The 23,590-nt window shown below is 37.9% G+C and overlaps 1 protein-coding gene across 1 annotated transcript in view; it reads right to left on the bottom strand.

Moving 5' to 3' along the window:
• Positions 1–21,367, bottom strand: part of LOC139740682 (pancreatic lipase-related protein 2-like) — a 28,218-nt gene extending 6,851 nt beyond the window's left edge. Inside the window, exons 1-3 of the mRNA XM_071651253.1 lie at positions 21,334–21,367; positions 20,717–20,889; positions 17,413–17,512 (exon numbers count right to left, since the gene is read on the bottom strand). Of these exons, the coding sequence (XP_071507354.1) occupies positions 17,413–17,512; positions 20,717–20,889; positions 21,334–21,367 (307 nt within the window). The remainder of the gene's footprint in view (positions 1–17,412; positions 17,513–20,716; positions 20,890–21,333) is intronic.
• Between the last annotated feature and the right edge of the window lie 2,223 nt (positions 21,368–23,590).

Consider the following 23,590-nt stretch of genomic DNA (forward strand, 5'->3'; position numbering starts at 1 on the left):
CGGAAGCATTTTTTATTTTTATTTTTTGCTTCCGGCAACTCACCTAAGTATATGGGATCACAGTCTGATGAATCCGACTTGTATTTGTCGCCTATCAGGTCAATGTCAGACAGGTCGGGCATGATCCCATGAGGCAAGATCGTCCGATGAGGATCACGCGAGCAATGTCTGACATTGACCTGATAGTCGACCGACACAGTCGGATTCATCAGACTGCGATCCGATATACTTTGGTGAGCAGCCGGATAGCAACAGACTTTGCTTCCAAAGAGTAACCGATGAGAATAGAATATCTGTGTTTAGGTGTATAACGTTCTATCTGCATGTCAAGAGTAGGATCGAAGTATTTAGGTGTCCATACAGTATGTATTGCAGAGGGAATAGCTTGTTTACAGCAGTGGCTATGACAATATGGACAATAATATGGCTATGACCTTGGTTATGTGCAATTATGTACTCTTTTATCTTTGAAAGAAGGGTCTTTTAGGTGCCGGAACTAACCCTATTCATATATTTATAACTCTGTTTACCTCTTATTCAGTGTTAATCATGTTTGCGGGCCTTTAACGTGCAAGAAGAAAAAAAAAATGATTTAAAATATAATGCCGCCCTCATGCGGCGCCGTATGATAACAGAATTCCTAAGCGGCTGCCAGGTCCAAAATACACGTAATGTGCCGCGGAAAATCGGCTCTAACACAAAAAGTGGCAAAAGGTGGCAGCCAAATCTGGTATCAGCTTAAAGCTGAGACATCAGGAAATGTTGTGGTAATAGAATTTAGTTGGAAATCCGTGGCAATCTAAACTTTTCATTTGGATATATTAAAAAAGACAAATAATTACCCTCTTTTCAAGGATATTTACCGGAAAATGTTCATGAAGATTAGGTTCCTTTGCATTTTTACGGCATTCATAACGTAAGATAAACTTTGAGAAATATGTGGGAGAAATTACAGGTTGATATCTCAAAAACTATATGTCGAAATTACGTATTCATTAAAGAGGTTACAATTTGCTTTGAAACTCTTAAAATGTTGTATTTTGCTACTTTAGGTAGGAAATATATCCCTTTAATGTTCATATCTGATTTAAATATTTCAGTGAAATATTCTTCAAAGTATTTCCTCTCAAGAGCGCATGTCAAAAATTAAAAAATCCAAGTGCCCAAAGTGACTTTTGGCGCACTTTGGTATCTCTCTGGCCCACTGTGCGACGGTCGCTTTTGTCAAAATATTCTATTTAGTATTGAGTTCGAGTACTATTTCTGGGGTGGTATTCTGAGACTGTTTTATCTCTGTTGTAAGTCTGTTTTAACAAATCGGTATCACGCAGTGATGGTTCCTTGACTCATGCCTCCATAGCTTGTGGCGCACATAGAATAATGCATGTTACTCGAATGTCACTCACGAAATGTTTGTACAATCCGACTCGTTATTCTAACACACACAATATTTTGTAAATTTGAAGGTGCCCAGCAGCACTCGTTCCTTGTGACAAAGATGATATAAAATGGATACAGCTTCGTGCTGCAGTGTGCCATCTTTTCTTATCCATTAGCTCTGTCCTGACAAAGGTGAATCTGTAACTAGCCCAAACTTGAGTATACCTCTACATTTTGGCCCCAAAGACAAAGACCTCCTCACCTAACCTCTCTCATGTCTTTACTATTCTTTTATGACTGATTAAATAAGATGCATTCCCTATTTGAATGAATTAATTGAAAAGCGGAGATAAACAGACGACGATGCTTGTAGAGTTGCCATATAAATGTCAAATGAAATGGGCTTTGGCATGCAAGAACAACTCAAAACAAATCAATTACAGTCGGGTAAGCAAAATTCATGACAAAATTTACCGTGCAAGGAGATGGCTGCAAGAAGAACGAGTGCGAACAAGAGTCCCATGGTACATGTAAGAAGGCAAGATCTGGAGACTACTGATTACCAGACGACGAGAACCGGCGGAAATTTTACGAGACGTTCACCAAGCAGCCCCCAACAGCAGGAGCAGTCTGTCGCAATTCTCACATTAAGGAGATAACCGCGCCATTAACCCGATAATAATCTGCCACGTGTTTGTGCTTGTTATTTCTATATAGCACTAAACTCAGACTGGAAAACATTTACCTTAGTTGAGGTCCATGTTAGCACAAAATACGTTCATTATGACGGGCCAAGATTCTGGAATGCATTGGGTGATAATAATTATTTCAAAATGCCCCATCATTAGCTGTATTTAAAAGGAAACTGAAGTAGATATTGTTGCAATCACATAAATCGAATGAATGAGTGCAATTTCATATAATTAGTATTTATTGTCATTGAGTCATAGTTTAAGGCTTAATAGAAAATAATGTCCCATGCATTTCAATGCTTCTACCAAATGTATGTTCTTCTGTACCCGCTCCACTTTCTTTTTTCTTTTCTCCTTTCTCAACACCGGTCCCGATTTTCGTTGTTTATAAATTTGTTGCATTTGTAGTGTTCTTGTTCGTACTTGGGTGTGTCCTAGTTCACGTACTTGTCTTGTATCTTGCTTGTTTGTGCTGTTAGTCTCGTCTTTACTGGATTTCTATGTTTCATTTAGCATGTTTAGTGTATCAGCTCTATGAACAAGTACAAACGGCATGTATGTATTAATGTTTGATCTGGCCGATCGTTCAATATGACTTGGGTTTGGTGACCACGAATATCTCCTTATTTTTTCGTTTGAACATTGTATATTGCATCTGGGGCCCACAATCTACAAGCTTCGCTTTTCAGTGGGTCCCCATCTCCATCCTCCGATTAATTTATCTTTATAATGCTTATTTGTATGATTTCCTTCTGTAAAGTGTAATGCACCTCCCTTTGTATTGATTACTTATGTTGAAATTATTCAATTCCATGTACACTGTGCATCTATGTTATTGACTATGTTGCGATGGAGAAAACTTAAACAAAAACTGAACTGAACTTCTGGGTTTGAAAATTGTGGCAGATTTTGTGCTGTCCGTCAATAAAATTATTTAATATCTTTGGGCATATTATTTCTATGTGCACATGACGAAATGAAAACAAACAGGGAAAACATGACACGAGGATGGTGGATATCACACTAGGCCCTATAGGCTAAACATGTTTCTCCATGCATTTCATCAAAATTGATACACTCAGTTTAGGGGTCCAATTTTAACCACCCAGGATACCTACCGTTTGCAGCCGAACGTTTCTCTCCGTGTTCCAGTGCAGATTGTGGACTCAGATCAAGTATGTTCGTAGGTATATACGCTAATTGGTAAGATATGTATACGTTGTGTGTATTAATGGACTACATTCTATTATAACATGTAAAATATGAATACTACTTTGTTCACGTGTCTGTGTATAGAGTGTGCATATGAGTGTACTGAAGTGAGGGTAAACACATCACTATTATTGAGTGTAAACGGCTTTCAAAGAACAAAACAAAGAGAAAGTAAGCCGGAAATGGAGACAACTATTGTTATGCTGCATTTTCATGGAAGAGGAAGATACTGATTTATGCCAATTCAACAAAATAACCTAAGGAAGTAGACAGCTCTTGCATGTACGTAATTTCTGTCACCAACCAAACACAGTACACCTAAGAAAACCATTTACCAAGAATCGACGAGGGCTACTTTTCTTTCGTAGAATTACAAAAGCAGTCCTCAGGTTAAATAATCTCTTTTGTCTTAGGTAACACAGATTAATACTAAATAATATTAATATTTTTTACTCACAGTTTTTGTCTGCCTGTGTGCGCATGCGCGCTATATGTAAGTCAATATGTAGCATGTATGTAGTAAAATCAAGCATTTATGAACATGAGACACATAATATATGACGAAACGCGAGTGAAAGTTTCTCCTGATTTGGGAATCTTGTCCTGTAGCAAAGTAGCCATCTTCTGACAACTATCAAATTCAAATGTTACTTCACATCTACCTACGATAACGCTAAGCGTTCTTTTCTTTTGTTTTCCACTCAGTTTCTTAACCTGCAGCGGAATGGTTTTGTTGATGTTTTTTTTTTTCAGATTCATTCAGCGATTGTTACTTACTAATCTTACAAATTTTATCGTATTTGCATTCATAAACTTCCTGTCACATGTACTCAAATAGCATTTTTTGTTTTTGGTAACAAAGGCAGTTTAGCTGTGTACATGAGTTACGTGTACTCTGTGTATGCGTGACTATAGCTATGCCACGAGCTTTTTTCATATTACTATTGACAATGTACCACATATTCAACAAAAGAGGACTGCGCGTTTTCCATGTATGCACAAACGAATCCGGACGTCAGTAACGTAAAAATGCTTTCTTGGCTTGTTTAGTCGATACGAGGAATGGAAAACTGGAAGTCTTCTCTGCAGTAATTGACACATTTTATACCAAATAAAAAAATAAACTCAAAACAGATTTTTCTTTTTGTAAATTTTATTGGTAATTCAAAAGAATGAAACGCCGAGGTTGGTAAATTTCCCATATGAAAAGAAGAGCCCTCAATTATGTTTACTACATTCTACTACATCTCATACGAAACACTAAGAAAAAGCATAAAAGTACAAAATCTCAGCTTTATACAGTGCCACACCAAAATGTGCTTAACTAGCGTGTTCGAATTTACTAAAGGGGAATTCAGGATCTCCTGTAAGTTAGTCTAAAAATGGCTAAAGTTTCTTCGCACAAAAATTGAAAATTCGATCAAAATTGGATGAAAATTAAGGACATTTTGAAGTTTCGCTAATTTTCACGAAACAGTTCTTGAACAGTCAATGTTATGAATATGCAAATACTAAATTGATCATGTCAGTCCCTCACAACCTACTTTAAAGTTTGTATATGATATCTTTAAATTTCAAGTATTTTGTTCAAAAGCAAATATGCCCCAGTCCCAAATCCTGATATGTCTTGTCACCATTTTGAAGTTCTGCACATAGGAATAACATTATATTTTACACTTTGGTAGCAAATTGAATTTTTCGTCATTTTCTTGGGGTTTGATGATATCGTCAGCTCAGTCACTCACGTAATGATTATTCATATCAACTATCCAATAACTGCTTTCCGAGAATTAGCGAATATTTGAAATTTCCTATCTTCTTTACTTTTAATCCCATTTTGACCAAGTTTTCACTTGAGGGATGTGCTCGTCATATTTGACTTTCTTTTTAGACTATGATTGGCCTGGAATTCCCCTTTATCAGTATTCCCCGAGCATGTGGAGAGGGGCTAGCCATCAATCCCTTCTTATATGATACATTTCAATAGGTATAATTATAGTCAAACCAACCTTGTCTTACTTCGAAAAATTGCAAAAAAAAAGAAGTTTAATAGTACAGCAATGGACCATTGCTGTTCTGTAATTACTTTGATTTGATTCGATTTGATTTGATTCCCACATTCATTATTCATACAAAATATACCACAAAGTCAATTGAACAACGTTATTGATTTGTAGTTCGACGTCTTCATTTAAAAAGATGGAACAATTTCGGTTGAGATGGGGATTTAAATTTTCACTTTTTGTGAGATGATCAGAAACCACTTGTGAAATGTAAAAGACCACACAATTCTTAGAGGAATTAAATGTTTATTATATGTTTTATATGACTGGGATATTAAAAAAACCAGCAAAACAAAGTCGTCCTAATATAAGGTGGGTCCCACCTATCATTAGGACCACTATGTTTTTGGATATGCCAACTATTTTAAAAACAATTTTCATCAAATAAACTTTCAGTTCCTCTTAGAATTGTACGCTCTTTAGAATTTTATAAGATGTTTTTCATTATCTCACAAAAAAGTTGAAAACTGAAACCCCATCCCAACCAAACTAATACCATCACTTTAAGGTGAATGCAATTGTGCAGGGAACCAGCCACGTACACAGTTTCGGTACCATCGCCCTTGCAGGGCTACTGGTACGAACGTCGCTTTGCAGGATCGCGCAGAGGAAATTAGTGAAAAGAGTAAACATGAAGGCATCTTCTACACACAATAAGTAACGGTCTTGACTTTTAAGTGAAATACTGGTATAAACCGAACGACGCTGTCTATTATTGTGCAGAAAAAAACCCCGACTATTCATGGAAGTGTTCGAGGTATTAATGAAATAGTGGTCAAGATAAACGAAAGAGTCTATATATTTGTTATTTTTCCCAACGCCTAAAGATTCATTTGGTATATTTCTCGTGGAAATAAATTAATTGTTCAATATGTTTACATATCTAATCATATCCTCCTTAACAGATATGAACTCTTGCATACACATAATTGCATTTACAATGTACGAACATCGACTTGGAACTGACAGACAGTACCACAAAATTAGATAATCCACATGTACATTGCATGAAGTACTTTTGCTCAATTAGATATACAATCATTCTCACCTGTTAGAAAATGGACCAGGCAATTAAGAATCCGTCATATGCATAAAAAACAACTACACCCCTTCCCCTAAATATTCGTTTCAATTTGTTTCACACTTGATCGAACGCCTGGTGTGATTAAACACCCCATTTACTTCTTCCATCCACTGCAAGCCCTCGAGGAGTTTACGGGGAACTTTTTTTTTTCAGTTTACTATAATTCTTCTTTTTTTTCATCGACTTGTCACCACCTTGTTATCATGAATGAAGTCATCCCTACATCCGGCAATGTCCGGTTGCGTGTGAAAAACGCTGAATTTCATTTTTGTTTTTGTTTTTAATTGAATATAACTGTAAAATTCTAAAAAAATAAAAGAGAGTTCTATGCTCTCAGTCCTATCAACAAGAACAATAATCTGGAATGTTTAGGTGCGGGTGTAGTATATCTCAGGTCAAACATAGGTCATACCTTTTATTTTAAAGAAGAAATCAAGAGTGAATTTTCCCCCACTCTTTCAACTAAGAGGCTACAAGATGAGAAATCAAAGGCATCCGCCAAAAAAAAAAAAGCCTGATTATTTTGTTAATCTCCTCATACATTTCACATTATTGCTCGGCCCTATATGTTTTTCTACAATAATGCCTCCCCAAATTTTACAAACTTGCACGATTTTGAATTTACATGAGAGATTAGAGCATCAGTTATATACACAGAGGTTGCTACATGGTACATCGCTTTTATTCAAGGCCTCATTTGCACAAATCAGTCCATCTGATTTATAGAAACATCACTTTATACTATATTATTTTACGTTCAGACAAGATTGAAAGTTCCAAATAAACAGTGTTGGCTTATTGTAGAAAAACATATAGGGCCGAGCAACTACCGATGTGTTGGCTCAGTGAGTAGAGCGGCTGCCCTCACAATCGGGAGGTCGTGGGTTCAAACCCCGGCCGCGTTATACCAAAAGACGTTAAAAGATGGGAGTTGCTGCTGCCTTGTTTGCCGTTCAACAGTTGAAAAGGTTAGAGCAACGTCGATCTGGCGCTGCTCAGTGGCTGCCGGGCCCACGATCAATTGGGCAAAATGAATTTCCATTCTTGGACAATAAAATTTGGAGTTTATATCCAAAACAATTATTATTATTATTATTATTATTATTATTATTATTATTATTATTATTATATCAACGTTTTTTCTTCGCATTGTATAGACTGTGTGAAATAGCATTTTTATCAATGAACATGAAATCCAGGGTCTTTCTATGTAGTCTGCCACGGTCTTGTACACAAGACCACGGAACTCATATAGACATACATGACAGTAGGCATTCTTTTCAAAAACATGTGCACATACTTATGTTCGCTTATCATACAATATTTTGCAGCAAAAATACTCGTATAATACTCGTACTCAAAAATACTAAAATAGCAGAGACAAGGACATACTTCTCGAAGCACAGTTGTAGAAATTACAAGTAGTCATAATAAATATGCATTAAGTCGTTACTGATACGATCGAAAACAAGCGAAAGTACTATGTTCATCGTCCATGTATTTGTGATGTTAAAACATCATGCGTAAATGAATATCATGTAATAGTCACAGTTGAATCAACATCATTTTGACTTGTCATTGTCTTAAATCCACCTGCACACTCTCACAAATTTCAATGCTTAATTTATGCACTTACAGCAACCATTATCTATGGCCACATCGGGGCAAGCCTCAAGTTCCGTTTTAACAGAGCCTTTCAACCAAGAGCTACCGCGACGACGCTCGGGTAGCGTCCGGGTAATATTTTATTGCCCTGCCTGTTAAACGGTTCCAGAAATATGTTGCTCGTAAGTCGTCGCGGTAACTTTTGCCAAATTCTACCCTAGCCAGCTAAGGTAAATACCCCGATGTTGCCCGACATTACCACGAAAATAAGGGGATTGACACGTACACAAATCAGAGGGCTAAGTTTGGTGAAAATCCGTCATGGGGTTCTCAGAAAAAAGATGACAGTGTAAAAAGTTTACGCACGACTGATGACATCGTGGACGAAGCACGACGAAACGACGCACGACGCACGACGGACGCAAGATCGTAATGGCTTATTTAAGCCTTTGGCTCAGGTGAGCTAAAAACAAACAAAAATGAAAACGTTTTTTTAATTGTACCGACAGAAAGGACCCTACAACTAAAAAACAAACAAACAAAACAAATTATAATCACATTGTACTTAACTGTCCAGTCGTAAGCATTCTCTTATCGATACTGTGACGTGTACAGTACTTCATACCTATATAATCATGGTGACTAGCAAAGAAACAATACATAAAACGACATGCACGCTTATCAATTTGTTATTCATTATTACAATTCAAACTCTATAGATTCTTTGTGCTTTTGACAGACCAATGCCATCCGCAGGGTAAATCCCTCCTATAGCCTCTCTCCCTCTCCCTCTCTCTCCATATCTCTTCCTCTTCATACTCTTCTTCTGGTTAAGTCTGCTTCCTTCAATGAGCTGAGCATTCTCTCTCTCTCTCTCATTCTCATTCTTGATACTATCTTTCCCTACTTTCTTCGTTCTTTCTTACTGAAGTGTTTTTATTTTCCTTGTTTTCTCCGTCTTACTCTTTTGGCATATTTACGCCCTATTCCTTGGGAACGGGGTCCCTATCAGTTCAATGTACATGACTTTGTCATGCATGGAAACGTTGTACTACCATTGCTTGGCTCACATCTTTATAAGGCATATATACATACATATTACATATGAAATCAATATTTACAGTCTATTTTCGCTGAAAACATGTTTTACATGACAGAGGGAATGTGTAAGTATGGAAATGTATCAAGTCTTTGTACTAATATGATACTGGGCACATCTTGGTCTAGCATGCCTTTTGAAAGATCCAATTCAAATTTTCATTGCATTGGTCTCCGTTTAGATTTACTCAACTTCTGAACTATCGAGAGATAACTCCAATAAACGCACCTATTTTCCACAGATACGACACAAATACACAAGAAGTCTGTTTAGTCACAGATTCAAGGCACAATCAGAATTTGAAGATTATGTACATCAATTTCAACTTCATATAATAGGCAACCGCCTTTATAATCAGCAGAGAGGGCACAGAAGATTCTCTTTCTTGTTTTCTTAAATGCAAAACACAAACTAGCCACTTTAGTTGATGAGATGTTTGAGCGAAAGTTATTTTTTTTCAGTGGCTCACTAGAAATCAACATTTCGTAAGCCCTACAAGCAAATCTGGCTCATGAATTTTGTCCAAAATACTATGAAAACATTGGTGCTCACATTGCGTCACAGATCACGTGAGTAAAGTATCTACACTTCTTACAGTGTCGTCATGACATCGCCGAGTCATTCGTCTTAATGCCTATACACACGCTTAAACGGGCATTCCAAACGATTATACATGTAATTTCACATTATATACAATGTAGTACTAGTACATAAATCGATATTGCCATGTGCATATTTGTTGTACTTATTATGGTTTGAGCAGATAACCCAATGCTCCAAACAACTCAAAACATAATACACAGAACGAGGATGATGACGTAGGAGCCTCACATATTCCAGTAATGCAGCAATGACATTCCATTACAGCGCCCAGTCATGCTCTCTTAAGTAAAGCTGCTCTGTCATCATCCTTGCTTTGAACAAAAAAAAAAAAAACATTCTTATCCATCATCCCATTCACTAAATATTCCATTCTGAAACCCTGTACCCAGTATGACCAATCTATAGATATCAAAATTGCAAGTCTGAAAATCATCGGATCCTTTCAATAATGAAAGACGGCAGGAGCTTCTACCCAACGATAAACTTGTGACATTAATACATGTAGAATGCATTTACCAGGAGTCTCTGCAAAGGCCTACACAATTTTCACGCCTTTCGCTCGCATTTCTATTAAATTTCATAGATCAAAACCATGGCAATTTCATGACACAAACACAGTTATGACCGTGTTCTGCCCGAGAGATGGGTGTGATTCATGATTCGTTTGTTTCTTTAGTCCCTCGTTGTTCTCCTCTCAAAACACAAACTTACAAATTCCAGCTCTTGATCCTGATTGTGAAAGTACCATTGAACTCCCGCTATCACGAACATTGTTATAACAAATTCCGGTTCCAACCGAAGTAAAAACCCAGGCCGCAACATTATCGGCTCCATGTTTTCTAATTCCTTACTTTTTTTGCGGTAATAACGAAAACTTTGTATAATGAAAGAAAACTGCCGGTTTCGAGGACTTCGTTATAACGGGAGTCCGCTGTATTGTCAACTGAGGTGAAAATCAACTAGGGCGGGTGTTTACGACGCTGTACATGGATATATAAGGGCTGGATTTGGTGTCTGGCCGCCTAAAGTCCGCAGATTTCGGTGGGTCCGGAGAAGATTCTGGGGGAGGGGGCTTCGTGCGGATAAGGTCGAAGCGTTCTGGTTCTTGTATCAACATTTTTCTCCAGGAGTGTCGACCCTGACAGCTTTTCTGTTACAATGCAGAACGGTAGATAAATATGAACTACAAAAAAAAAAATACTCAGTCCTGATCTCAGGGCCATCTCATGAAATGAGACATCGTACACTCTGTTGTAGATCAGAGTTAATATTTACAAAGAGAGGCACAGCTGCTACGTGTAGTCTCATTAACGTTCGATAATGGAAGCTAAAATCTCTATGAACTCTACTTCCCAAAATTTAAAGGTCGGTGCTACAATTACTGCGAAGAATTAGACGGGGGACATACAAGTTTGTCGGCGAGAGGAACAGGGTTGTATCAAGTCAGAGTGCATATAAGATTAAATACGCATTTATTTATTAGGGGAAAATGAAAATTTTTCGTCTGGTACAAGGAAAATAGGGGGAGCTCGCGTAAAACATCACCGAATATTGTCTGTTTTCTTAAAGAAATTATACCTCTCTCATTTCTCAGTTTTTTGTTTTATTTCACCGATTGTCACTTTTTGTTTGTCTGGTGTTTTGCTATAGAGACGAACTTAAGTCATTTTCAAGGTTAAGTTCACCTCCAAGTGGGCTTAGGTTCGATTAATGTCGGGATCATTGTTGAAAATGAAAAATATATTTTTTTTTTTTTTGTGTCCAGGGTTAGGGCCATTCCATATCTTATTCCTCCTGTCTTTTAAACATTTTTTTTTTCAGATCAGATCTTCATGAATTACATTATTCGATTTGGCACGTACATGCCATGGTTTAATTGAACAGTTTAGCCTGCGCATCATACGAAAACATAACTTTTATGTGCGCAGCAAGGCAATGAGAAAATTACAAAAATCAGTGATTGATTGTAGGACTTTTGGAATTTTCAGAATTTTCGGGAGCCATTTTAAAACGCCTCCGCTCAAACACGACCGAGAATGAAAGAACTGTCGACTTACGTTGACCTTGGTCAAGGCGCCTGAAACGACAGAATCGAGTTTCATCGAGGGTCGCAAAAAGGTCTTGTAGGCAATGCAAGCGATGATGCAAGCGATCACAAATACCACGCCACTTATAACAAGCGTCAGAGACACCGGCAGTTGCGCAGGCGGTTGCTTTGACCGATCGACGGGTTGGCGATGGGGTTGACTCTCAGCTAGGATGTAAAAGAAGGAAGTCGAACTTGGGAAGCAACTTACCACACTTGGGTCATTACGCAATATTTAACTTTGACCTTACTCCACATTAATTTTCATAGCACTGCACTTCCAATGTAAGCTTACGTCTTAGCAAGTAGAGTATCATCTTAAAGTTGCCCACCTCCCCCCTTCACACTCTTTTGCAAAAAAAAAAAAAAAAAATGTAGCTTGTCAGCAGGGGATTTTCTTTTTAGAGCAGTGGCTTTACACACTGTAAAGCTTGTCAGCTGACTTTTGCACACTAAGTCTTTTTTATTGTTGTTGTTTGTGTCTGTTTGTTTGACAGCCAGCTATAGTCAGCCGATTAACTCCGAAAGTTGTACCAAAAAAATGATAACCCCCTATTTTATTATTATAGTGATAATGATGATGATACTGATGATTATTTTGCTTGTCATCCGATTTAGGGACACAATTTAACAGTCATCCAAAATCTCTCCCCCCATCCTCAAAATGAAGAATTTATGTTCCCATAAACTGGACCCCTTCACTTTAAAAAACGCAGCGCCGGCCCTGCGATGTGCTTAGAAACTCTTTATCTTAATTCAATATTCATCAACCATCCTCACGAACTTATTTCGCAAGTAATCAGGAGAAGTTTAGAAAGTTGCTATTTCCAAGAAATGTACACCTCATCCATGTGTCATCTCTTTTGATTCTTCTACCATTATTACTTTTTGTGTGTTTGACACACCGAACGTGCACGCATTAACGAACAATGTTACACTACATTTAGGGCAGTTTTGATCATTAGAGTCAGGGCCTTCTCTTTGGGCAGTTAGATTGTCTTTCATTGATACTAGCCTCATGAACAACTGAAGATAAATGGCTTGTGAACGCCACATTACGATAGAACGGTTACAGCTCGTTATTCCGAAGGGTCGTTATTCCGAAGGTTCTTTAGTCCGAAAGTTCATTATTCCGAAGGTTCGTTATTCTGAAGATTCGTTACTCCGAAGGTTCGTTAATCCGAAAATAAAACAAAGCTCGTCATTCCGCAGGTTCGTCACGGACCCTATTTCATTTCGGATCAACGAACCTTCGAAATAACGAACCCTATTTCATTTTCGGAATAACGAACCTTCGGAATAACAAACCCTATCTCATTTTAGGATAAACGAGCCATCAGAATAGGGAACCCTATTTCACTTTCGGATTAACAAATTTTCGGAATGACAAACCTTCGGAATAACGCCACAAATGTTCGGATTAACGAACCCTTTTTCTTTTTCGGATTAACGAACCTCTAGGTATATGGAATTCGTGTGTTTCGGATTAACGAACCTTCGGAATAACGAACAGCACCCGATAGAACACCCACTGAAATGAAAGGACTTAGAAAATGTAGACGAAAGTAATACACACTCACTCTGTTCTGTAGAGCGGAGTTCTGTTTGCGCAGTCGAGAATTGTGCTTGTTCAGTCGAAGCTATACGCAATGACGGAAAAGTAAAAGATAGCATTATCATTTACACTGTGTGTCAGTTTGATTCAAGGAAATGCAAGTATTTCGAAATTAATTTCCTGTTAAAATACCTAGTACCCAGTCAAATATCCGAGTGAGAGGCACTCGTCTTGATGACCATGAGATTTTGGAGGATCGTATTTTTGCTATACTGATTTGGGAAATCACTGTTTTCCACTCATTAGCAGAAATAACCGAAAAAGAAATGGTTGCTATGAATTCCACAGAACTATGCAGAGATACACAATAGACTAGTATTCATGAAATATACAGTGTACGTGATATACTGCATGCTTTCGAAATACATGCAAATGATTGTAAAAAAAGTAGGAAAATTCGATTTAAAAAATCAATTAATAGCACGTTAATTTTACCTACCGGACGATGTCGAATCCATGCTTGTGCTTTCTGGTGTTGATGAGTGTTCTGAATGCGAGGAGACATACATTAAACGAACTCGAAAAAAGTGACTTATTTTTCATTATCACTGTATACCTCATTCTGTTAAACATGATTCTACGTTAGCAGACTTTTTTTTTCATTACATAGATGTCAGAATTACAACAAAGGCATACTGCTTGATCCATTTCCAGTGGTGGAATAAAAAGGAAAAAAAGGGAGGGGGCGGGGGATAAGGATTATGAAGCATAGTTATAGTGTATGTATAGCTGTCCTCGAACCGGCTCGCTGTAGGGTTCTGAATACTTCACTAGTTATTTTTTCCGGAGGGAAATTTTACCAATATTAACGTAATAGGAGTAGCAGGGGCAGAAGTTCCAAGATGAATAGAGTAGATCGAAATCATACGATGCAATCATTAGCCATTACACATATCATACCTCAGTAATGAAAAAAAATGCACTTTATAGATTAAACGAATTTGTAAAAATTATATTCCTATATTCTGACATCATGAACAGAAGACCAACAGAAATTAACAAGGCTTCGAAAAATTTCTAACTTCTTCACACAATGTTTGAATTTCTTCATAACATTCAACCGAGTGTTTTGCAGATTTTGTCCCCATGATTATCGCGTAAGGGACTCATTCGTTCCAATCCTCCCTACCACAATTTTTAGAACTCGTCATAATCCATTGTTTAATAGTGTAACTAACGAAGCTGAACATGGTTCAACTCTGTAGAAGTCGACACTCACGTAATTTCAACGTGGAGGTATCTCCTTCGGCGAGCTTCTCGGTAGAATTGTTGCAGTACTCCGCTTTCAGTTTGACCTTGTAGGAAGTGCCGGGAGTGAGTGGTTGGATTATTACACGGTCCGTTGTTGTGAGCTCCGGCTGACTGTCCCTGAAGCAAGGCAGCAACAGACTGAGAGTTAATTCGCGCGTCGAGGTATAACTCACCCCATGTGGACCCGTGAAGCAAATGATTCAGAACGTGGCTTCATAACCTTTTTTTTTTTCTTTCTTTCTTTCATTTCTTTTTCTTTTTTTTTAGCCCGAGGCTCACTTTGTATTAGCCTATTTGTATAAGCCTTTTTTCGAGGCCCAGATATATGGAATGCAAATATATATGTATATATATGTTTTTTGTGTTTTTTTTTTGTGTGTGGGTTTTTTTTTTTTTGTACCGACATTGTGGCAACCTGAGAGAGCCTTGTGGCCTACCGGTCTTGAAGCTGGGAATTTAAAGAACACATCAGTGATATTTGAAGGAAATCGGAAAGGGGCTTAAGATAATAATAAACTGTAAGAGCTTAAATTGGTGAAATCCATGTCGGTGTACAGGCCATGTGGATTTATTTATGTCACAATAGCAAATATTTGTTATTATGAATCCTCTGAAGTTGTTTATGACACATGCTAAGAGGAATACAATACCTCTCTAATTCTGGGTTACCGTTCGTTATTCCGATGGTTCGTTAATCCGAAGGTTCATTATTCCGAACTTGCGTTATACCGATCATTCTTTGCTCCTATATTCCGGAAGTCTGACTATCCGAAATGGACAAGAATCCATTCGTCCGACAATGAAAACGGGTCCCTTGATTCGAAAATTTATGAGTTAATTATCTGAAGAAAAAAACATTATTCTAATGATCACCCGACGTCTTCCATAAAATGCAAATTCTGGAACTACTTTATCACAATAATTTTAAAGCACATGAGCGGCACTGGAAGTCAGGGGTTTTTAAACCACAAGTCAATTATGGAAACGTTTCTACTCACCATTTGTCAAGGCGAGATTCACGCCATTTTATAATCCACTGTCGAATGCAATCAATATTCCGAGTGGGCTTTTGGATGTAAAAAGTAATCGCCGTAGAGTTCTGCATGGAGAAGTTTAAGCTGTAGCTTCCAACCGCTGTCATATCATTTTGAGTGACAGATGGATGGAGGAAGGGAGGGAGAGAGAGAGAGAGAGAGTATTGGAGGGAATGAAGATGGAAAGAAAATATAAACAGACGTATTGATTTTTTTTTTAAATCTTCTCAAAGGTTCATACCTTCCCCCTGTTCACACATTCCTGCAGGCATTGCATGGTCGTGAAATAACCATGACATGCATGAAGCGGATGTCGATCAAATGCGTCGTAAGAGGATAATCTCTGTTCTTTGATCAATATGACCTAGGTGGTGGAATATGGTCAGTGATATTATATCATAATCTTGGCCCAGTGCAAGAATGATCTCTGGCGACGGACGGAGAGAGCAAAGGGACCAGCTATTGGCATAAAGACTTCATACTTCATACTAAGGTTGTTGTGTTTTTGAAATGCATGGACTAATATTAATTAGCCCTATAACAGCCCTAAAATCTGTCACACACTGTGTTTTATACCATTTCTCCACTTAGAATGTTACATACGTTCACTACTGAGCCTAGAAATGGTATAAAACACAATGTTCAACAGAATTTTAGGGCTTTTTATCTTTCCTAATCAATATGAAGCTGTTCAGTTGAAAAATAACAAAATTTCAGTGAGCATTCATTATTTGACCTTCAGAAATATTATGTTAGTACGGACGTATAGGCCTACATAGATTTCTGCAGCGTTTACCCCAAAGATTGCTCATTTTGGCCAAAATTTTAATAGGTTATCCGTCATTAAATTTTTCTTCAAGAAAAAAAAATGATATTATTGTATTGAGGGTAATGCACATTGGAAACAGAAAGTAAAGCGACATCCCTGAAATGTACCTTTTTACTGTGGAATACATTTGATGTGTGTGTGTGTGTGTGTATATATATATATATATATATATATATATATATATATAAATATACATGAATTTGTTCAAACTTTTACCGTCCTGTTCCTCTCATTTTCCTGCTTCTATTAACACAAACTAATGTTCAGGGTGGATTTCCCCTTTCAGTGGCATCCCTTGGTTTGAATCCTTACCAGTGGTCACATTATTTGGACAAGTTGTTTAACCCACGATATTTCTCTACGCTGTGTAAATCAATGCAATTATTCTTGTCATCATCATGATGACGATTTCTCATCATAATCATCATCACAATTATTATAAATAACATCACCATCATTATCAACATCTCTAGTCAAAGTAGGAAGAAAACTTACGCACTACAGCCTGCTGTATGTAAAAGCTGGTGTTTCTACCACTCGGTCCTTGTTCATTCCGACAGGTAATTTTTCCCTCATAATCGGCAGAACGCGAGAGTCCTGAAGCACAGAGAGAGGGAGGGAGAGGGAGATACGGAAAGAAAGAAGCAATATGTAAAGTTCACTTGATTAACGATTTCCCTGATCAGTATGATTGGATTTCACTTCACTCCAATGGAATTCCTTTGAAATGTCTCATCATTCTACGAGTTCCACACCTCTTCTCACCCACACTCCCGACCTAATCTACAACCCTCCCCTCCTCCACCCTTCCCCCACATCTTGCCACAAATGCATCAGCCTCTGGATGCAGCTACTGTACCTGTGATGCGAATTTCAGTTTGATTGGTCTCCCAAGTCCGAGAGTCGAGATACACGATGTAGGTTAGGTCGTCACTCTGGGCTTGTTCCTTGCTTAATTTCTGGTGGTAAAGCAGAAGCCAACCAGGAGCCGAACAAAAAAGAAAGAAAAAAGAATGAAAGAATGAGAGGAAAAATGAGAAGAATATGTTACACGGGCCTTAGACTGACATTTCTGCTTCATTGACGTATTACATGCATAACAGTGTGAAATAGTGAAAGTGAGAGTTCAACAATATTGTCCACAGATAAGCGCCTTAAAGGAAACGATTTAAAGTGTTTCCTTTAAGTCATAACCACAACCACAATGAGACAGTGCCAACTCTTCGTATATTAATATTGGATATATAGGAATAAATTTGAGCTCTTCAGGTCCCTAGTATGGTATCTCCTGCTCCTGTGCAATCAACTGATCTCAAAGTGTCTGAGATAATTCTTTGAGCCTCGTACCCGAAGTCAACAAAATGTTCTCTCGTTGTTTCCTGATTTGTACATCAGTACAAGCTTTTGCCAATAGTATTACAAGATTGAGAGAAAAACATACCTACGGCAGTCAACAAGCGAAGAGTTATACTCCTTTTGACTGGCTTTGAGTTGATCTGCTTTACAAGTCGATGCCACACTGGCAAAACTTCAAAAACTTAAGCTTTGAGAATTTAAACTCCGCGAAATTAAACTTCGCGATGTGACAGGGTGTATCGATAAGGAAGCTATGACGGGCGCAAGAGGTCGTGAATAATACAACCATGCAAATGTGCATATAAATGATGTAAGGTTTTTACCCAATCAGAACGCAAGAAATCGTACAATTGTGGAACCGTGCAACTGTTGTTGAGATTGTTAACTCAGTTTACCTACACATGGCGCGGTTGCATCATTCCTTGGCATGCTCGGTGAAAACTTGAGAAATTTTGATATCCGATTATTGTTGTCTAATCTAAGTCTGTCATTTTTATGAAGCTTCTACGATATTCTCGTCTGATTCTTACTCTGTTTGTCGAAGTCTGCATTATGATTCACATCCATTCGATTCAAATGAAATTTTATTTCCAATGAAACATGCTTGTTATCGATACAGAATGATGCACTCACCCCAGGGTAAAATCATGCAAACTGCAATGTAAGTGTCATGAATATCTGACACAACGTGATAAGGTTAGGGCATTATATATGTAAAGTGTCATCACCATTGAGTTCTCACAAAACAGTAAAATTAGATGCCACCGAATAATATACGAAAAAAAAAGTGAGGTGAGGACATTGTCCACCACAATGTTCACATCAGTAATACACATCAGGTTTTCCGTCTATACTTGATCGTAGATCTTCAAAATCTTAACACAACAAAACGTGAATTACGTGGTGAATTCATAATTGATTTATACAACTTCGGACTTACATTCCATCGCATTATGACGTCACGAAGACACGGACAGCCCCCGACAGGAATGCTACGGTGACTTATGTTTTTAACTTCACCCTGTGGTACTAGGTGAGATGAAGAAGGGAAAGTTATAAAGTATGTCCCCCAAAAAATTACAATAGGATTTCAGCATTGATAACTTTTAAAATGATTAAACAATGTGAATGCTATTTTAGGGTATGAAACTGTAACTTCTTACCTACATATTGCAGAAAACTCCATTCGACTTGTTTAAGTGGTCACAGAGAAATATGGATCGTTGTAAAGCATGACATGGGTCCGTTCTTCCAAGTTCATCAAATCAGTTCAGTAAATATCTTTATCGATATGCTCTTCAGTGTAAACTGTAAACGTTATGGTTACTCAAAAAGATTTAAACCTACTTTGAACGTCGACACTTTGTTCATAAAGTCAAGGAAAGATGCCTTTACATCATCTGTTTAAATGTTTCAATTGTTAGATTGTAGCAAGTATTTAGGTGCTACGATTATCCTACTGATACCTCCTTTCCGCCACCCTTTGCCAGACCCGTGTTATTTTCTTTTATCCGAACTAAAGTATTGTTTGATAGAAATCATTTTTTACTTGTTGATGAAATTATATAAATTTGCGATGCAATATTTCTAGTCTAAAAGGGGAGTACTATAAAAATAGTATGAAATTCAATTCAATTAGTGGGGGACAATGGGAAAAGCAATCTATAACAAGATATTAATTATCATGCTGAAATGTCACTTTGTAATAGACAAATTATTTTCTGAAATACATTTAAAAGAAAACTATGCTAACATGCATATGAATACTCTGAGAATCTGTGCTTGATAATCACAACATCCAACCACACATGATGCTCGTAATGAGGTTTGTCTGTTCGTTTGCTCTATTTTCTTCTTCTAGTTTTGTGACACATCTCATGCAATCTACCTACCATTTCCAAGAGTGCGGAGTTTGACGTATTCAGACCAAGGCCCAAATGCATCAATATCATTGTAAATTGACCGTGTTCTCAAGCGTATTCTGTACACGGTGAAAGACTTCAAACCACGTAGATTATAGTGTTGCTTCGTCTACAAAACAAATCAAGAAGATCATCGAGATGTAACGTGCCAGTGCAAACATTCAACAGTTTCTGATGTCATGGTCCTATGTAGATTGAGCATCAATTCGCTCGACAAACTATATTGAGGTAACATTGTCTTTTTTTTTATTGCCCTTGGCACTTAATATAGATGAAGCAGAATTCCGAAAAATGAGAGGAAATCTCATGTTTTCGAAGAAGTAATTTAAGACTTATTGAACATTTTTTTTTCTTTGCTGCCTCAGGTTTTGGGGTGCTGTTCGTTATTCCGAAGGTTCGCTATTCCGAAGGTACGTTATTCCGAAGGGTCGTTAATCCGAAACACACAAATTCCCTATACCTAGAGGTTCGTTAATCCGAAAATGAAATAGGGTTCGTTAATCCGAACATTTGTGGCGTTATTCCGAAGGTTCGTTATTCCGAGGATCCGTTAATCCGAAAATGAAATTCGGAACAATGAACCTTCGGAATAACGAATCTTTGGACTAAAGAGCCTTCGGAATAAAAAACCTTCGGAATAACGAGCTGTAACCCAGTTTTTTATGTCTTCTGGAGGCAAAAAAAAAGAAGCAGAAAGAACAATAACAGAGAGGGTCCGTGTATCTTCGGGTAGAGGCTCATTATGGGCCTTTTGATGTTTTCTGGAGGCAAAAACGGAAAGAACAATAACGGAGGGGGTTCTTGTATCTTTAGGTAGAGGTTCATTATGGGTCTATGATCTATTATAGCAATTATTGCCATTTCAAACAACTCTCCACTGCTCACCTCGTATTCTATTTTATCTTCAGAGTCATAGGCCGTGCATTCTATCTCATATTGTAGAATTGGCGTCGAGCAGTTGCCAGGGTTGGGATTGTCAGGCGGGGCAGTCCACTTAAGGCTGGCATCTTGTCGACTGATGGAAGTTACTGTTATCGATCTTGGCGGCTTGATCTTAACTGTTGGTGAGTATAATCATGTTCATAATTTGTCACATTTCAAGCAAATAATACACCTAGCTTATCATCTTCCTAAGTTTCTAGTCTCAGCGCAGTGACGGATGTTCATATCAGCATTAGTTTCATTGCGATGTCACATATTCTAGACTTTAAACAATAGACGTTCGTGGCACCCGACATGGGGAATAGCATTTTCAACTATCTGGAGATTTGGTGATCGGTGCAGGCCCGCTGGTGATATGCACCCTCGTAATTTGGCCGAACTTTGCCAAATTTGGCAAAGATTGGTTAATACTGTTGACATCACTGCCACGTACAAACTCAGATATCAGCTGGTATCGCCCAGTGTTCATGATCCCTGCTTAAGTTTGGTATAATGTCACCAAGGATTACTAGTATACAGATGCTGCAAACTGTACAAGTCACGGACAATCCTGCGCAAACTCAGGTTATAAATGAGGGCAAGACCCAGGGCCATCGTGGTTCAATTCCCCATCAGAACCAACAATTCCTCCCCTCCCGCCCCCAATACTTGGCAAGTATGTCAAAATCAGCCCATCGTGCACTCTCAATTACTAAATTTCAGTATTTGGGCCAGCGTACCCAGCCATTATAGGAGCTCGCTTGTGAGATACCACCAGTATTTGCCCAAACTATACTTCCCATGCATTCTTGGCCAAAATTTCAAGAGGAAGATCGATTGAGGTAGATCATTGTGAAAACTTGCTAATTTGGTGACTTGAGCCACTCGGCTCAGGTGAGTAGGAAAAAAAAATGTTACGTTACTAATTCTGTTCAAATGTATAGACCAGTGTTTCTTCTCATCAGGATCAATGAACAAATCTTTCCATGCAGACGTACACACTCAACGCATTTCAGTGCTTGGAATCATTTTGCAGCACTATTCGTGGTGGCCCGAAATTAATTACAGGTATTCGAAACTAAACGCTTTCATGTCATTGACCCAAACTTTGCTATTGCAGAGTTCCAGATTTAAATACAAAATTTAATAGGTATTTAGCTACTCAGAACTCACAATCTCGATTTTATTACGAGATACGGAGCAAAGAGGCGATAAAAAGAAGTTCTGCATACTATGCACTGCGGATGTTCTGTGCAATACAAAACGAGAGGCATGTGCCAAACAAACCATTATTAAAATGTACGAATAATCTAACAATTTTTAAATAGCCACTACAAAACATCACTATAAAATTTTTTTACCATGCTCTAGTTTTCAATGATGAAGAGAAAAAGTGTATATATAGTTTAAAAGTTTTAATCTAATAGGACAAAATAAAAGGACATAAAAGAAGAAACAAGGAAAAGTAGAAATTACGCGGTGCGGAATATATGTTCCCGCCGGAAGTAGCATTTAGTAGCAAAATGTACAATAAAGGTAAAAAATCAAGGTCAAAGAAGTCAAAGGTCAAAATTCTGTGTAGAAATTTTGAAGCCTCACCTAGTGCCATCACATAAAGCAAACAGAATCAAAATCGGGTTAGAAATGGCGAAGGAGTAGCATTTTGTAGCCAATGTACAATACATGGGCGTCACCAGGGGGGGGGGGTGCGTTGGGTGCGAACGCACCCCCTTCAGATCCTTTGAAAACAAAGAAAAAAAAAAGAAAAAAAAAACTTCAGTCTGCGAGCGACCTCAACGCCAGACGCTAAATAATTATTATTATTATTATTATTTTTTTTTTTTGCACCAGGGGAAAAAAAAAAATCGTGGGCAAAAACAATTCGCACCCCTGGTTCTGGCAGCACTGATTTTATACATATCTACTAGTATTCTATACAGTGTTTACTTTTTATCGACCGTACTGTACATCCGTACGATACGGAGCACGTACACGTTTGCATGTAAGTGTGCTACTTACAAGTATGTAGGGTCTATGTACGTTACTTCTGACCAATCCATATTGCCAGCCCAAGAGCGAGCCTTAGCCTCATTAAAAAAAAATATAAAAAAAAATGGAGGGGCAAGCATATCATTTGGCCACCCCCCCCCCTCCATAATGCCAGAGACGAGAAGATTTTCTTAACTTTTTTTTTTACAAAAAAACAAAAAGTTACCCCCATAAAAATATCGGAGGGCAAGCATATTTTAATTTTGCCCCCCCCCCCGTAATTAATAATTCCCGAAATGAGAAGATTTTCTTGCTTTTGAAAGAAAAAAAAATGTTGCCCCCATAAAAATATTGGAAGGCAAGCGCACCATTTGCCCACCCCACATAATCATAATTCCCGCGATGAAAAGATTTTCTTGCTTTTTTGTTGGAAATATGTCCAATTATTTCACTCAAAAGCAGTGGCGTAACTACGGAGGGGGGGGGGGATCCCCCCCCCCCCCCCAAATCCGCTGGTAAAAAAATGACTTACCAAAATAGTTATTCAAGGGTTAGTAAGCTGCTTTTGAATGAAAGGGTGATCAAGAAATAAGATATTTTTCTATGATTTCTTTTAACCATAATTAAATAGGTGTATAGTGTGAAACTACATTGTTCAAAAAGCCCGGACCCGACAAAAGATAGTGATTCAGCGTGATTCCTGGTTGGCATTCTGCATATAAGCAGGATGTGCGCAGTGTACTCAGACATCCGAACGGCAAAAAGAGTCGCTACAATGTTGGGCAATGTTATGTAGAATGTACACCTTTGTACCATACGCTTCGTTATATCAAAGCTATAGATTATTGA

Source organism: Diadema antillarum, unplaced genomic scaffold (assembly GCF_040938485.1).
Source record: "Diadema antillarum isolate AM-2024a unplaced genomic scaffold, OU_Dant_1.0 seq00000872_RagTag, whole genome shotgun sequence".
Taxonomy (NCBI): Eukaryota; Metazoa; Echinodermata; class Echinoidea; order Diadematoida; family Diadematidae; genus Diadema; species Diadema antillarum.